Genomic DNA, 17945 nt, shown 5'->3' with positions numbered 1-17945 from the left:
CATCAGGGCTGGAAAATAACCCACAGAGTACTTCCATTACCCATTTCATCACATTTTGGCACTGCCTGAAAATGTTTGTACATGGTGGATGCAGGTGGTGAAAGCAGACCTTGTAGTTTTCAGACAGCCATTATGATTTTACTCAATCTCACTCCTAATGCCTCTGGGTTAACATATCATGCCATAACAGAATTTGTCACAAAACACAAATTAAACTGGGATGTATGCCTACACAGAGGACTTCATTATTTGCACGCTTTTGTCTCAACCTTTACAGTTATATCGACATAGTGATCTCTATCAGTACAATGTGAGTGTAGTTAAAAGAATAGGTTTACATTTTTAAAAAATGTTCTTGTATGTCCATACACAGCTGGGACGCTTGGATGATGATTTGATATCCCGACACTGATACTAATGTCAAATCTGTTTCATATCCTTTGACTGGATATGTTCTCAGGGGAGAGCAGACTCTGGCCTGGGACTGGCCTGATCAGGCGCTGGTGGGACAGGAGCTAACTGACCGTCAGGCCCAGCTGTCAACCCCACGGTCCCCAGGGCAGAGGGTGGCAGTAGTCAGCGCATGTCCAGGGCAGAACGGCAGGCAATACTGCAAGAGGCTGGTCCTGAGCAAGGCACAGGGCATAGACACAGGCTACTATCGCTGCTTTTATCAGGATCATAAGCCCAGCATTGAAGGCACCAATTCCGTCAGCATTTATGTCTTTGTCAAGGGTGAGTCACATTCTCACAAACCCACACACATGGACCCTGACACTCATAATATTTAAATGACTCTTTCAACTTGCTGGCTCAAGATTACTGCAGTCCTTCTCTTCAGTACATTTAAAATGATTTTTATTATCAGGTTCCAGTGCAAATTAAACTTCAAATGAAATTGTCAGTTTTGACAAAACATCTAATTTCTAACCATAAGTTTTCTTCTCCATTCACAGGTCATTTTATGCAAGCTTGCAGTTTGGGGGCTATTAAGCTGTCTGAGTTTGTTGTGTTGATCTGCTGCACTTTGGCTTGGCTATGCGGATCTTTCAGTCTTTAGTTTCTCTTTTCCTTGGGATGTTCACAAGAAAACCATAGCTGTCCTATTGTAACATCTGCTGCTTGAATCTGACCACAATATCAAAGCCCCCCTGCATTATTAGGGCTGGATGTTGTTGCTTTTGCCTTAGTAGCACTTAAGACTAATTTTTCAGAAACTAAAAATGCAAAGGATTTGACAGAGGCAGGAAAGAGTATATGTTATAATTTAAGAACTTTGTATATAGCATGCGCTCTCTTTGACTTCATCTTCTCATTGGGGTTGAAATGTTATTAATGAGAACCTCAAATCTGATTTGGGCTCAATCAAACTGGTTTTTATCGCAAATTGAGTGGAGGTGTGCCAGACATTTGAGATTCAGAAACATCACTCTGCTTTATATTTTAGGCTGACATTACACTGAGCTCAGCCTTAAAGGGCTGCATACTTTTCCTTGCCTTGCTCCAAGTGCCAAGGGAATGAAGTAAAGGAGGAGGAGGACCAGAGAGAGAGATAAATGATTGTCATGTAGGGGAGTCCTGCTGTACAGTCCACTCATGTGAAACGTCTGTTTATCCCCCCTGACAAGGTGCCAAAACAGTTTCCACAGATCTAACCAGGGGGCTGATCAGAAGCAGATGAATTCACAGCCATGAATTAGACCCAGCGTGTAGAGAGATGAGAAGGGACACACATGGGTTCAGTTATAAAGACAGTCATTGACCCTTTAAAACGCCTCTGCCATGCACAATGCCATAAACACTTAAACACACTCAAGTATACACTATGACTCAGATGCATAAATGCAATGTAAATGGCCTGGCTGCACATACCAAATCAGCAAATGTAAAATAGACAAACATTTCCTCTGGCGCACATTTTCACCTACATTCTTGTATATGCACACCCTGGTTTGTGCCCCTCATGCTTTGCAAACTCTTCTTCCCCTGGGTGGAACATTTCCTGTTCAAAACTGATTTCAGCCTAATCCCTAGATTGATTCATTGTGAAAAACTGTGACAAATGTATTATTTCTAATACTGGAGTGTATTTAGACCAGCAGTGGGCTGAAATGTAAGCGTTTTGTACAGCCCCCCCAAGTCAAGATCAACGTTGTAGTCATGTAACATCATTGGCTGCTAAACAGAATTCATTGCCAGTGACAGAAAGGCCTAAGAGAGAAGCAATTTCATGATAGTATTTTCCCATGCTGTGTGAAATATAAGGTTTTGTACTGATAACAGCTGTAATGCAAACTGGTGACGTTTACTGTGATGTGACCCAAAGCAACTGCACAACTCAAGCTGCAAGTCACAGACAATAAAAAGGAAAACATCAAGGCTCTAAGGATGAAAATGATGAGGGATATTTTTTTCACAAACAGACATCTCAAGGTAATATTGTAACACTGTTTAGAGGAGGATTAAGCCCCTTGGCTGTCTTTTTGTCAGCTGACATGTATTACCAGTCCTTAATGCTATTTACTGTGCCATGACAGCATGAGGTGTTGCATTACACACTAATAATGATAAAGTCCATTTATGGTGTGTCTTTGGGGATCATTATGGGACTGTGAGGTATCTGCCTGTCTGCTCATGAAGTTAGCTCAGTAATGGCTTTCATTATCCCAGCTGTTATCAGCGATAACACCTCCCTGTTTCCATCTGCATCCAGACGAAGAGCACCCTTTCCTCAGGAGACGCAGCAAAAGCAAGGGCAATGAACATGGCCTGGAGACCATTTTAGTGACACGTTCCTCTACACACATTACAGTGCCATGTCTTGTTACAGTGCCTGATCTGAACGTCACTCTTCATGCGGTTTGTTCCCACCACAGATTTCTCACAGTTTACCGCCTCACAATTTAAGCTGTCGAGCTGTAATTGATCAAGCTATTATTTTTGTGTGTGTCTGTGTATATTATTTCAGTATCCTCCAATTTTGGAGCAGAGTGGGATAACATGGGACAACAAGCAAGGCTGGTCCATTCCCAGACCAATAATTGATAGTGCGACTATGCTCATTGGATTTCATTGTGCCGCCACGCTGGGTGGCAAGGACTACCGATCTACCAACTATCTGATCCACAACGCAGGTGAAAAAGACTTAATTGAAGGTTCAGTCTCTGGCATTTCAGTAAAATGTTCATGCAAACTTCAACTGAAGCAGCTTAAAGAAACACAGCTAACCCAATTCAAATTTGAGAAAGTGTTCTTATTGAAAAAGAAATCGGCTTGGTGGTGTTATAATCATAGTTCTGAGGGGCTATCATTGAGCATATTATAATTTAATGCTATTTTTTAAACTTTTATTTCATGTCCATTACTTCCTTGCTTCAGAATAGAAAAGTTGGTAGGGCAGAATTCAATTCTAAGAAAATCAGATGAAAGGACAAGATTTTATTTTGAGATATTCTTTCATTGGGTGGATTCCAAGAGACCTGGAGGGTCTTTGCTATGTTGTGTGAACTCATTTACCTTTCACTTCAGACTACCAAAGGAAACTCATACCCACCACTGGCCAAAAGCAATAGCAGGATCAGTCTCCTGCACAGACATCACCTGTTCTTTTTTTTTTTTTACCTTATGTCATTTCCCATGACTGCAAGTGTGCTTTGAAAATCAGGGCAACAGGTCAAAGCAGCCTCACCTTTCTCTCTTAACCTGGAACTGAGGTTTATAGGATATATAGTTTGGTACATGAATGGAAACACTGTTAACTAGTGATAGACAGTTTTTTATACTGGGATGGCTCCTGGTGCAAAGGAATGTCATTTCCTCTGGTCCAAAAAGGAAGGAAAAACTGCTGACCATGTCACCATGACCTTTCTCACTGTCGCCTCCCCTCTGTCCCTGTTTCTCGCTACCCCTTTTATTTTTTTTTTCCCGGACAGGAAGTCAGGTTTATGATGTCAAGCTGTTTCCTGAGGATCCAGTGGAGCTGATGGTGGGTGAGGCCCTCACCCTGAACTGCACAGCGTCAGTAGAGTTCAATACTGGGGTAGACATGCAGTGGTCCTACCCTGGCAAACAGGTATGGAGCACCAACAGTTAACCTGAATTTCTGAGGGTGTTTCATGATACTCACAATCAGTTTCTTCTTACCAGACCAACAGTTACGTGGAGATTAAGCCCCATCGTGAACCTCTGTCTCATGCCACAGAGGTGGTTAGCATCCTCACCATCCACACTGTCAATGTCACAGATAGCGGCCCATACTTCTGCAACGTGACCAGCATGGACAGAACACAAACCCAACAAACTCAGGTCATAGTTCATGGTAAGCACTAGTTCAGTACGAACTGGCCTGCCACCATTTCACTAGGTCAGTGTCGTAGTCCAAACACCACATTAGCCACACACAAGGCTAATAGTCTAATGGCATATTGGCAGCTCTGTGAGCTCTCTCACAGCAGGACATTGGTTCGATGACATGGCTAATATGCTGATGTGAAGGAGGTTTAGTGTTTATGAATCTATGTTAAGGATTTTAACAAAGTACACTTGACGACAATGTCTCTAGTTTGGTAGATATCAGTATTGGACAAATTAAAGTTATTAATAAGTCAATCCATTCAACAAATGTGAATGTGTGATACAGATTTCATAATGATTCATCCTACAGTTGTTAAAACCTGTCACTCTAATCCACATGTCAACCTCAAAGTGCAGGCTTTCAAATCTATCAAACAGTTCATTAGACATTTCCGTCTGGATCATAGTGGTGAATGTTGCATTTATTTTTTAAGAAGAATGAGTGGTGTCTACAAAAATTAGTTCGAAAGAAATCTACAGCACTGCTCTGAATTGCAGCCTTAACATCAGCATGAAAAGGTGCTGACAAATCCAAACACATGGAAATTACTATACAGATACAGCTCAGGTGGGACTTGAGGAGTTTCTGAATTTCTCATTTGTTGAACAAGTGAATATTTCCTCTTCCAGAAAGACCATTCATCAACCTCGTCTACAGAACTGGACCAAAGGTGGAGGTAATTGCTGGCCAGAAGTCATTCAAATTGCAAGTTAATGTGTCTGCCTTTCCCACACCTGAAACACAATGGTAAGATTCTAATATATTCAAATATACAGTTGTGCTCAGAAGTTCACACACACTCATCATGGGCATGAGTGTCATATTAACTTTGTGCCTTTTTAATGATTTATTTGAACTGTTCTTTTTTCAGGGTGGAATGATTACACAATGTACATCTTCAATGATTTTTAATAACGGGAATTTGAATTTATTTTGGATTTTCTCTAGTCCATACTGGCTCAAATATTTATATTTGGCTTTTTATAGCCATCAGCAAGCTTCTGGGATAACTCTGGCTGGATATTTGACCGCCCTTCTCGGCAGAGTTGGTAGAGCTGATTTAAATTGCTTGGTTTCCTGGCACAGACCCAGCTTTTAAGCAATGTCCACAAATTGGGAATGGGGTTGAGATCAGGGCATGGAAGCCATTCCTTAGGCTTAATTTTGTCCTGCTTTATCTGTTTCATTTTTGTGTTTGGGATAATTTTCCTGTTGGAACACCTAATTGTGCCCAAGTTTTGGCCATCTTGCTGTTGATTTGAGATAAATTTGAAGAATTTGGAGGTAGTCCTTCTTCATTGTTCCATCTACTTTGTGCAGTGAACCAGTACCACTAGCAGCAAAACAGCCCTAAAGCATGTTGCTACCACCACCATGCTTGACACTTAGGTTATTAGGTGATTGGGTTTGAAAGCCTCACCTTGACTCCTCCAAACAAACTTTTTGTCATTGTGGCCAAATGCATTGTGGGGCTTCTTTCTTGGTCGGCACCCTCTCAGTCTATGGCGACGTAAAGCTTTCTTTACTGTGAACAGTAACACTGGTATTCCATCACTTTCAGTTTCCTTTCAGACTTTGGCAAAGTGGTGACACATTCAAATTACTTGTACTTGTTTACAATAGTTTGAACTGCTGATCTTGGAATCTGTAGTTGTTAGAAATGGCTCCAAACAACTTTCCCAACTTGTGTAAATCTACAATTCCCTTCTTAGATTTTCACAGAGTTCATTAGAAACTAGTGTTGTCAAACAAATCCTTTTTATGCTGGCAAAGAGAAACTACCAGCTACAGTAGATCATGATCAGTAAAGAGAAGTTAATAGCCTTTAATAGCCTTGTAAAGTTAAAAGACATTCTACAAAATTTAGCATCACTTATTTAAAGAGTTAGGTGAATGGATGTATATATTTGAGCCTGTATGTAAATTCGTGATAAAAACGTGATGAGTGTATGTAAACTCCTGACCACAACTGTAAATATGATCAACAGTTTCCAAAAGCAATATTAAACCGTGTGTGTGGGTGTGTGTGTGTATGTGTGTGTGTTTGTGTTGTCCAGGTATAAAGATGGAAAGCTGATAATCCAGCGCCCAGAGTTCAAGATGAAAAGGATGAAGATCCATCTTAATCATGCTTTAGAGATCAAGGTTGTTGATCAGGAGGACTCGGGACACTACACAGTGGTGCTGAAAAATAGTGCCGCTGCACTGGAGAGGAGGCTCAACATCACACTTGTTGTCAATGGTAACTTAACTGTCACTTTGTGCCATGATAAAATATTTTTCTGGCATTAATTTTATGGTTCTCTCTTTTGACCACATAATTAACCAGAAGTTATCAATACAAAAACATTTTAATTTTTTAATTTTTTCTGTTACATATAACGTCCTTATTGTGTGTCGGTAATATTATAATTTTGATCAAATATATTCAAACTAAAAAAACAAGCGAGCTAAAATGTTTAATAGCTTAAAGAGTTATTTTCTCCCGGTGACAGACATGAAACTAGATCAGGTTGTTGCCCGCCCAGATCTGCCCAGCCAATCTACATTGGGATATGTTTGTCACCCTAAATATTATGGTATGTATGGGTTGATTTAACTGTCTCTCCTCTCTTCTTCAGTTCCCCCACAGATTCATGAGAAAGAATTGGCTGAGCCGTCCAGTCCTTACCCCAGCGGCAGCAGTCAGACTCTAACATGCACTGCCTTTGGTCTCCCAGCTCCCAACATTAGCTGGCAGTGGAGAGCCTGGGGCCCCTGTGTTCTTAACAGCACTAGAAGCAGACTGTAAGAAAAACTTCTAACACATATACCCACACTCACACACAAGGGTGATATATCTTTGGAAACTCTGTGTAACCAGTGTTGGAGCAGGTATGGGTTGATTGAAAAGCACAGGAAAAAGGAGAGAAGTGGGGTGCAATCACAAACTGACTTAGAGTGAAGAAATAATGAAAGAGGTGGTGAAGGAGGTGAAGTGGAGGTGGATGAAAAGAGCAGAGATAAGTAGGAAACTGAAGTAAGAACAGACAAATGGAAAGTGTGTCTGTTTGATGTTGAACCTGTTTCCTCCCATGGAATAATAATGTGCCCATTACTCTGCGGCAGATCTGCCATGGTTCAGCTCTCACACAGCATGCTCACTTTCTGACTTACAGGCAAACACATTATACACTCCAAAATGAACATACGCACCTAGGTGTGTTTGAGCTCATCTGTGTACTATATTGGCTATCACACATATGTTGCTGAAGCTTAAACGCACACAGAAACTGACCCACACACACTCACACAGGCACATATTGCCAGGCATAAACATGGCTTTTTTCCCCACCCTCATCTCTGCCGAAATCCACAGTATGTTTTAATGGACTCTCTGGACAATCATATATAGTACAGACAGGCATGTAGTACATTTCATTTGCTTCCCCTGCTGTGTGATTACTTCCTCTGAATATCCTCATATTCACCTGCCTCACCTGTCTCAATGTTCCTCAGTGCTCAAATATTTGGATTTATTGCTATTCTATTGACCTTTTCCAGTGGGTGTACAACATATGTGCAGAACTGAGGCACCCACCCTGTTCTTATAGACACACCGAAACTTTGAAAATTGTGTATGTTTGGTTTGACCTCAGCCTCACAGTTCATGTTGTTTGTCATGTACATCTACTGTGACATTTCATGGGCTCTAACCAAGATTGTTGTTCTGACCTTTCCTTGGTTTATAAGAATTGGATTTGATTTTTTAAATCTGATGGTCCAGCATATGATGTAAGACTTTAAACGAAACTTGTTTTGCTGAGGTATAAAGGAGCAAGAGAGTGAATTCATAAAAGTCTAACTATAAGGACTATTACTCTGTATATTAGTGACATTGCACAGATTTTATTTCCTCTTAAAGGAGCCAAGGCTAACTGGGTAATATATTGTGTTTATTTCCATATGGTGCTGTCTTACTCTGCCAAATCTGCTGGAGAATACTATATTTAGTATTGATGAATATACTCATTGTGTCCAAAAAAAAAAAAAAAACAACCTCAGAAAGCTCCTATGGTATTCATATATATGGCTGTACAGTGCCACAGTTAAAGAAAAATGTGTGGTAATATATCATACCATACCATAGATTTAACACAAACTGGATTTGGTATGGTAACTGACCTGTGGTATGGTTTCATGAAGCCATTAATGCAATCTTGTAGCCATATAGCAATTTACATCCTAAGCATGTGAAAACAATGTATGCCTCAACTAAGATACCATGGTTATCAACCCAAATTACTGCACATTTTTTAAAATTGTTTAACATCTCAGTAATTTCTGTACTTGGAACAACAGACTTCCACATGCAAACATGCTCACAATTACGACGCTTATTTTAATGTTTAGCACCTACGATAGTGTTGTTAGTTTAGCGTGTTAACCTCCTAACATTTGCTAGCTAATCACAATCAAAAGTATTTTACAAATGAAATGTTTGATTTGTTTAGAACACTTGAGGAAATTTCAGTCTGAACTGAAAAGGCGGTTCTTTGCAAGTGCTTTTTGTTTAAAAAAAAAAAAAGTCTAAATTCACAAAAATGAGGCAGTGACTGTGAACGATAATAAAATAGCTGAGTGTTGTCTTTATGAGAAAATGCAGCACATTTCATTTCATATATGAATAGCTCTGGTAAAACATTCACACTATTGAGTTTCATAATACAAATTGATACTGTGGTTTTTCCATTACTTGCCAGGACACTTAGCATAATTGCTTTGGCTTTAGGATACGAGCTGATGCTTAGATGTGAAATGCAATCCAGCATGAGGGGAAAAAAATTCACACAAAACCTCAAGATGTCTGGTTTGATGTGCTTCTGAATTCTCCCTCTGCTGCCCATTCTCTGCTGTGCATGTCAATGAGGGGAGATGTCGTAAATGTGTTTGTCTTTCTCTCCAGGGTCCGACAAGACAGGAAGGGCCGGAGTGACAGGATCGCAGACTGTCAGAACTGGCAGGACATTAATCCAGAAAATGCAGTGAATGAAATTGAAGCTATTGAAACATCCATGGAAGTAGTGGATAGACGACAAAAGGTTAATCACAATGATTTAATGGTTACTACTGCCCTTTTCCAAATATGTACCTGTTCATAGTCATGAGTTTCACAGTGTGATTGTAGGATCGGAATATCTGTAAAAGAATGACAGAATATGATAGGATGTAACCCACAAAAAAAGACATTTATGTAAGTGGACTCGTCTGTGAACCACAATGTTTTTATATAGGTGTCCCAAATTCTGAGCTCCATAACAAATTTTTTCAATCGAGAGCCATTTCCACAGGAAAAATATTTAGAGCAGTCTTCCTCTCCAGACTTCCTGTAAAGACTGATTATAAACAGACACACATGCAAGTAGCTAACACATCCCCACGTCTGTAGATATATAAACCATCAGAGGAACTTATCACATGAAAGGACTCGTGCATTAATGAAATGTATTTATGTTTTTACAGTCATAACTTGACTTTGCTTCTTGTTGGTCAGCGCAAAATCATGTTTGTGTTAGCTGAAAAAGAATTACCTGACAGCAGACTGCAGATCCTTTTTAAAATATATGATTTCTTCCAGAAGAATTAAAACCTTACCATCTCCTTTCACCTAACAGATTGTGAGCAGGCTACAAATTCGAAATGCCAGCGTTTCTGTCATGTACAAGTGCTCTGCTGAAAACAAAATTGGTAAAGATGAGCGGCTGATCTACTTCTACGTAACCAGTAAGTGTTTGTGCTTGTGTGTATCCACGTATTAGTTGTACAAATTTAGGTACACAGAATGGATTGGTTCCCACAAAGTAACCTATAATGGTTTTTAGGGGTGTCCCAAAAAAATCAATTCATATAAGAATCATGATTCTTGTTTAATAGGTTTCCGAATTGATTTAAAATGTCCCAAAGTCAAAAAAAAAAAAAAAAAACCCGAAACCACAGGCTGTCTGCCTCCATTTTGTATGTGGGACGTCCTGATGTCACTGCAGAGTCGGTTCTGGAACATACACATGTGCAGTAAGCACCAAAACAAGGAGGAAACTACACTAATGGAGGAAAGAGAGATTCAACTGGCCCCATCCTTGTTGAAGGCAAGGCAAGGCATTTGGACTCATTTTGGTTGTTACCTAGAGCCCTATAAAATCTGTTTTAATTCTTCCCATATTCTTCTTTTTTTCCGTTTTTAATTTTTGAAAATTCGGTTTTTAACATTTTACACAAATTTAACGCTGAGACAGTGTTTTAAGTAATGAAATACAGACAATTTCATTAGTTATAATTGAAAACTTTAATGCTTCCACACATTTAAGCAAAAACATAACAATAAAACAATGAAACACATGTTCCACAACTTTGGTGGAAATATCAAATCCACTGTAAACTTTTTAATTTCTTCTATCCCCATGCTCTTTGGTTTTCCACCGATTACTGAGATCTCCATTGAAGAACATGATAGTCAACTTCTTTGTGTTGAGCTCAGTGAGTGACTCTCCTTTGACTTGACATTTAGCACTCAGATGGCCGCTTCACTGATGGGGGGGCGTGCATTATTATTGACCCCTTTGGAGAATATTTCCGACAGATACGTTCCTTTCCGTTGCTCTTCTGTGGAGGGGTCTGGTCTGGTCTAGTCTCTAGTCTGTGGGGGGATCAGGGGTCTGGTGTAGTCTCTGGATGGTTCCTGGTCTACCCTCTAGTCTGTGTCCTGGTCTGGTCTCTGGGGAATTTGCTCTTCTATCCATCCCAGTCCATCACTCACTCTATGGACAATTTAAAGTCACCAATTAACCTAGACATGTTACTGAACCGAACCCTGCTCGAGTCACCGTATACATTTACATCATGGCTTTATTTCCCAACGTGACAGATAAACAGCTCTTTTTTTGCAGAGATTAGATGATGACAGGTTTACAAACACAAAATGGGCTCAGCAATGGAGAATTATATTCAAATGTATGTTGATACTTGTGGCACATGAGATATTATGCTAAAACGCTTGGTTAATATGCACACAGCTCCACTTTTGGGGATCAAGAAAGAATTTGAATTTGAATTTCTGCTTTTTTGCTTCCTATTCAGTAGGAGTTGGCTACAAAACATATTATATGGACACCATAAAGAAGGTCTATGGGGGATCTGGTCACTGGTGGTTGTGCTGTGTGATACCTCGTGTTGCTGTCTCTGCTGTTCACTTTGATTAATAGACCGTGCTGTGTGCTCCATTTCTAGTTCCTCCTCTGCCCCCTTTTAGGATAGTACTTCTTGTCATAGATGCAGGATGATGGCAGAATGGAGGTGAGAATTTGTGAATTTGTCCTCCAAATGTAGTCGAGTGAAAGGAAAAATGTCCCCCAAAAATAATACTCAAGTAAAGTAGAGATACTCAGAAACTGTACTTAAGTAAAGTCCTCAAGTAAATTTACTTCATTACTATCCACCTCTGGACTGTGTCAATTTTTGCCTTTGCCCCTTTACAGTGGAGCCACATAATTTAATATGTGGTGTTCACAGCACTGGAAATTTAGATGTAAAAAATTCAGTAGCATTTTTCTACCACAGAACTTGTAGGGATTATTGAACGGTCTCCTGAAAGCCTGGGAGATGAAACCCTAAGCACAAGCCTCCATGACTGTGACTTTTCAAGATTTCTCAGACATAGGGCCTGGTCATGTAGTTCTTTCTCTTAATCCTTTTATACTGTGTATTAGAGTGTGCACTTATGCAAAATTTTATAGTACCTTTAAGCCAGCATAGTAAAGCAATTAAAATGTTTCATAGCAAAGCCATCCTACTCAAAGAAACTAAAGCTTGAAGTCATCCTCTTTTTGTGGACAGAGATATTACAACCCACAATGTAAGTTTATATTTAGGTCAACGTATATAAAACAACTGTGACCAGTACTACAGGGAGGGGGCTATGGTGGTTTTCTCATTGGCTTATAAGTCATCAATGCCAAAGCAAAAGTAGAGTTGGTGGGATCAAGTTTGAAGTTTAACTCAACGTTACTCAATAAGGAACCCCTTTTAATAAATGTCTAGGACACAATCTGTGTTTTCGAAGGTTACCTAACTGTTACCCTGCTCCCAACTTGTGTCCTCAAAGCCATTCCTGAGGGGTTCAGCGTGGACACTCACTCCTCAGAGAATCCCATGGAGCAGGCAAATGTGTCACTGAGCTGCAGTGCTGACAATTACACCTATGAGGAGCTGCAGTGGTACCGCCTTGACCCCAAAGCCCTGCAGGATGAGCAAGGCAAGCCCCAGGAGCTGGACTGTAGGAGCGTGCACCTCTATGCCAATGCACTTGATGGCCAGCTCTTTTTCCAAGAGCACTCCAACAGCTGGGTCTTGGACTACACCATCCCCTCCACACATCTGCATGAGGACAGCAATTATGTGTGTGAGGCTCAGAGCAGACGCAACGGGGAGAAACAGTGCCTGGTCAGATATGTCAAAGGTGAGAGTTAGAAGAGATGAAAGCTCTGGAAACACATAAGCAGAGAAGAGCAACTGAAACCATTGCTTATTGATGAGAAAAACTTAGCCTTTGCCTGTAGAAAGACATAAAATAGTACACAGTACAGCTGGTGCTGAGATGCTGTGGGTTTAAATATACATGCACACTCATAAAAAGCACCCATGCAACCCCACATCAACACTGTAATAGAGAGAGTATCTGGTGTTGGTGGCATAACATAAATATGTACTGATAGAAAACAGAGCTGAAATGCTGCTGGGCTGAAAGACACAAACAAATCCATTTTTCATTCATGGTCTGTTGTAGCTTTGCATCAGTGCCTGGAGGACAGATGTACACAAGGGTCATTTTTTCACTTTTGCTCTTTCTTCAATCTTGAGAGACCCTTCAGTTAATATCACATTTCTCTACAGCCCACTAATTGATCATCACACTGTTCACAGCAGTCAGATTGTCAATTTCTTTTTCTCCCTCTTTTGGCCTCTTCCTCCCTCTGTAGCCCTGGAGGCACCTCGGTACAAGGGCAGCCTCACCAACCAGACAGTAAATGTGACAGAATCTCTGCGAATGGAGTGTGATGCTGAGGGCAGACCCCTGCCCCGCCTGTCCTGGTTCAAAGACAATCAACCTCTCCACCAAATGTCAGGTGCGTGAACACACCTACACAGGTGATACAAACATTTACAGAACCTGTGAACCTGTGAACCCAGTATCCACATACACACACACACACACGCTCAGCAGTTACTCAGGAAGACTGTCCCTCTGGATTTTAATGTGCAATACAACTTAAACCCTGTGCAAAAATATTGCACAGGGTATAAATTATAATTTTTTGCACTTATGTTTGCTTATGTTTATTCAATATATTTATACTTATCTTTATTCTGCACTGAAAAGGGAGAAGCTCTCCAATCTCGTTGTACTGTATAATGACAATAAAGGGCATTCTATTCTATTCTATTCTATTAATGTAGCTGGACTCATTTACTCCCCCTAAAGTTGCTCTGTTCAAGTGAGTTCCCAGGAAAATCTGCTAAATATTAGGGTTTATATTAAATGTTAGGCTGATATTCAGATACTGCCAACTTTGGTAGATAGCGCCAATTTTTCTTTTCTGTAGCACTTTCCATCATGATAAATGTCCTACCAGTAAAACTTATATGGGCACACACAAATACCCAAAGATACATAACCACCCACTAGCTCAACCACATGTATTGTCAAGCAAACATAGTGAACAGAAATTGCAAAAATTGCATGGAAGTGTTTGCTGCACATGTGGACACCAACATCCACCCACCCACGCACGCTCACACACACACACACACACACACACACGGAGGCCCTGCAGGCTGATAGGTATGGCTCATTAGATTTCTCAGTGTCTCTCTTCATAACATTTGAAGGAGATGAAGGGGCAGTAATGGAGGAGAGGGGGTGGTAAATGTGGATGTGAGTGTCAGCTTTTGCTCTGGGTTCATTCAGAAGAACTGTTGGGACATGTACTATATCCACATGTTCCAACAGGAAGAGTATATATGAGTGAAGTCCAGAGGAGTGTGAATAAACAAAGAAATGTTGAATTTATGATGTAAGTCATTGTACATTGTTTTATTGCTGTCAATCTGTGTGTGTGTGTGTGTGTGTCAATAATCATCATGTGTCACCTCTTTGCAGGAATCCAGCTGCAGGATTCTAACCGCACTTTGAGTATCCAGCGGGTCAGAGAGGAGGATGCAGGACTTTACACCTGCAAAGCCTGTAACCAACGTGGATGTGTCCAGTCCTCAGCCGCTGTTAGGGTCATCGGTGAGGCAGCCTCATGTACACACACATACTTACACATATATGGGCTGACTCCTTCTTGCAATCTCTGAGACTCTTGAATATATTCAACACTGATATGTTTTATCAAGTGCACTGAGGCTCAAGTTGCCCTTGAGTTGAGATCTTCACAAACTATACAGGAGGTCTGAATGTTAAACTAATTTTCTGTGCGTTCCTCATGGACTGCCCTCAAGACTAAAACCAAAGCCATTGACTCCTGCAACATTTCATATACAGAGTGAATATTTTAATGGGTTTACAGGAAGTTATTTTGTGATGGATGGTTGTACTGTCATTTTGTCGATATCAGTTTAGCCCATGGTGTAACAAAGATTTAATGCAAGGCGCCTGCAAGAAACCACCATCTATAGTTTGTAATACAGCGTCTCCTACAGGTGATGAACAGTAATGTCATAAAGAGAGAAAGGTTAGGGGTTTCTGACTGTTAAAACATTCACATCTATAAGCAACTGTCTTTCTTTGTTTCTTTTTTTTGTGTGTGTGTGTCAAGGTTCCAGTGACAAGGCCAATGTGGAGATAGTCATCCTTATCGGGACTGGAGTCATCGCTGTTTTCTTCTGGGCCTTGCTCATCCTCATTTACTGCAATGTGAAACGGGTCAGAGGGCACAACATTTCATTTTGTCTTTGGGTGTGCGAGAAGTTGTCAGACTGTGATGGGGACCCCTTAACCCTTCATATCGTCACATTTAAAGTTTGTGTATGAGCACATCCAGTTTGATTTACTGCAGAGAGAGATGCTGACACTTCCTCCTGGGAGTGAGCCCAATTAGTGGCTGCAACTGTGAGTGGCTCCAACAACAAGCAGGCCCGTAATGACGCCCAAACTGATTTGTCATGTCACTTATTTAATAGACAAAGACAGTTACTGGACCAAAAACTGTAGGGTGGTACTCTCATTAACAAATTAATTTACATTCACAAACTGAATTGACTGACAGGGTTTTTTTTTTTATGTCTCCTTATTTACCCACTCCCATCCTGTTTCCACTTCTCTAAGGCAGCAGGTCTGTCACGAAAGCCACCCAAAATGGAGAAACTGTGTTGTTTAGATGCCTTTGAGCATAATCAGGTATATTATCACATGAAAACTATCAAATAATCAGTATTGAATGGTAGGTTCTTACAAAATGTCAGCTGACTTTTCCCTTCAGGAAATTAAATAACACGTGAAATAATCTTACCTGGGGTGACAGGCATTCCAGTTTGAATACTATTTTGTTGTTGTCTGAGGTGATAACAGCAGAAGAACACCTCCTCAATACCAATGAACACGTATCTGTTGTAGGTCCAACTGAAATTAAATTGGATTTTCTTCCCAGCCATGCGATGCATATCTTTTGCATAAATCACTTTCCCTTTAATTTAATCTGAAAATATGAAATACAATAATTATGTAAGATTTATTGCAGAGTTTAGGACCAGAGCTGTGACTAATTCTAACTCTAATCCCAAATCCAATCTCACTTGCACCTCATTTCTTTCTTTTAGTGATTAAAAATTACTCTCAATAAATGAAAAAAAAAAGACATTATATATAATTGAATAAATTATTTGGCCTGTGTTTTTGCAGCATGTTTACTTTCCTTTTATTCTCTCTTTGTGAAGTGTTTAATATTTCCAGTTCTGCTCTGCAGCCCATCCTGGTTGATTTACCTAGCATTTTACTCTCTCTGTCTGCACTTTAGGTCAATCCGGCAGACCTAAAGACCGGATATCTGTCAATCATCATGGACCCAGGAGAAGTGCCTCTGGATAAGCAGTCTGAATACCTGCCCTACGACTCCTCACAGTGGGAGATATCAAGGGACAGACTCAGACTGGGTGAGCTCCCTGAAAACCTGGGAGAAAAGAGCATAATAAATTGATGGATGTTGGGTAAAAGAACAAATGGGAGGGAGGAGGTATATGCGCAGAGATAAAGGGACAGGGTTGAGAGCGAATAGATGGATGAAACTGAATTACTTTCCCATTTTCAAGAATCAGTAATGGCATGAGTTTGGATTGCAGCCAACTGGGCAAAGTGCTGCCAAGTGAAGTGTTAATGTTAAGTATGTGTTCATTCCGAGCACAGCTTATTTAAAAAGGCCTTGAGGAAATGCATCTGTTCCACAACAGCAACTTATGGGAACGTGTTGTTTTTTTGAAATGCTGCAATTCAGGCTCTAATTCCTGGCACCTTGTTTCCACAGAGCTACCAGCTGCATTTACATTTCAGGACTATTCCCAACCACAGCTGTTTGGGTTTTCACATAAGACTAAACGTGTATCTGTGTTGATCAATGAATGTTGTGCCATGTTTGTCTTCCTCATGACACAGGAAAAGTTTTAGGTCATGGTGCCTTTGGAAAAGTAATTGAAGCATCAATCTACGGCATCAGCAAGGGCAACAGTTTGGACACAGTAGCTGTCAAGATGCTAAAGGGTGAGTTCTGTCATTGAGTGTTGTAAGAGGCTTCCTTAGACACCCCAGATGCACACATTGGAAGAAGGTCAAGAGTAAACAACTCTAATATCTATATATTAAGTATTGTGTGCGCAGCATATGACCTGTTATGACCTGTGTATGTATTATAAACTAAATGATTTGTGCTTAATCTTGGATCCTATGGTTTCCACTTTCAGAGGGTGCCACAGCCAGCGAGCACAGAGCTTTGATGTCAGAGCTAAAGATACTGATTCACATTGGTAACCATCTGAATGTAGTGAACCTGTTAGGAGCCTGCACCAAACCAAACGGTGAGTCAACACAGTGATAAATGATAATTGTAATATTTTAATTGTGTGATTGTCATAATCAGCTATGACATATAGCTGCAGAATTTCAGTGTAACAGGTGTAGACAAATTGTTGTGATAAAGTATCATATTTGTGAAAAATCTCGTCATGAAAAGTTTTTTTTAAACCTTATTAATTATATAGTCATTATATTATTAAATGAACTTTTAGATTGAATATTACTGCAGTCTGACCTTGTTTGCGGTGTTATTTATTCTGTTGTTAATTCTCCTTTTATTAAATGTTTGCATTATTGTGTCTCCCCCTGGTAGCTTTCATATCACTTTTTATAGACAGCAAACAAAATAAATAGTAAAACAGCTTTTCTTTCTTTGTCCAAAAATCTAACTGACCTATGTGTGCAGAGTGTACATCTGAAAATGTTGGCTACACTGTTGGCCTTGGTGGACTAAAAGAGTGCAGTCCCTCACTATTTTGAATGTTATATGAG

General features: G+C 40.2%; 1 protein-coding gene across 2 annotated transcripts in view; it reads left to right on the top strand.

The window, feature by feature from the left end:
* The window catches only part of flt4 (fms related receptor tyrosine kinase 4), a 38579-nt gene that overhangs the window by 16044 nt on the left and 4590 nt on the right, over window positions 1-17945 (top strand). For both annotated transcript variants that reach the window (XM_029511761.1, XM_029511760.1), the window contains exons 3-19: window positions 461-735; window positions 2714-2859; window positions 2969-3134; window positions 3933-4072; window positions 4147-4318; window positions 4984-5101; window positions 6412-6596; window positions 6976-7141; window positions 9300-9435; window positions 10009-10117; window positions 12492-12845; window positions 13366-13512; window positions 14547-14678; window positions 15208-15314; window positions 16405-16540; window positions 17037-17141; window positions 17342-17455. In XM_029511761.1, the coding sequence (XP_029367621.1) occupies window positions 461-735; window positions 2714-2859; window positions 2969-3134; window positions 3933-4072; window positions 4147-4318; window positions 4984-5101; window positions 6412-6596; window positions 6976-7141; window positions 9300-9435; window positions 10009-10117; window positions 12492-12845; window positions 13366-13512; window positions 14547-14678; window positions 15208-15314; window positions 16405-16540; window positions 17037-17141; window positions 17342-17455 (2708 nt within the window). The remainder of the gene's footprint in view (window positions 1-460; window positions 736-2713; window positions 2860-2968; window positions 3135-3932; window positions 4073-4146; window positions 4319-4983; window positions 5102-6411; window positions 6597-6975; window positions 7142-9299; window positions 9436-10008; window positions 10118-12491; window positions 12846-13365; window positions 13513-14546; window positions 14679-15207; window positions 15315-16404; window positions 16541-17036; window positions 17142-17341; window positions 17456-17945) is intronic.

Source organism: Echeneis naucrates, chromosome 10, assembly GCF_900963305.1.
Source record: "Echeneis naucrates chromosome 10, fEcheNa1.1, whole genome shotgun sequence".
Classification (NCBI taxonomy): Eukaryota; Metazoa; Chordata; class Actinopteri; order Carangiformes; family Echeneidae; genus Echeneis; species Echeneis naucrates.
The sequence above is the reverse complement of the archived record's forward strand: the minus strand, read 5'-3'. Positions and strand labels throughout refer to the sequence as shown.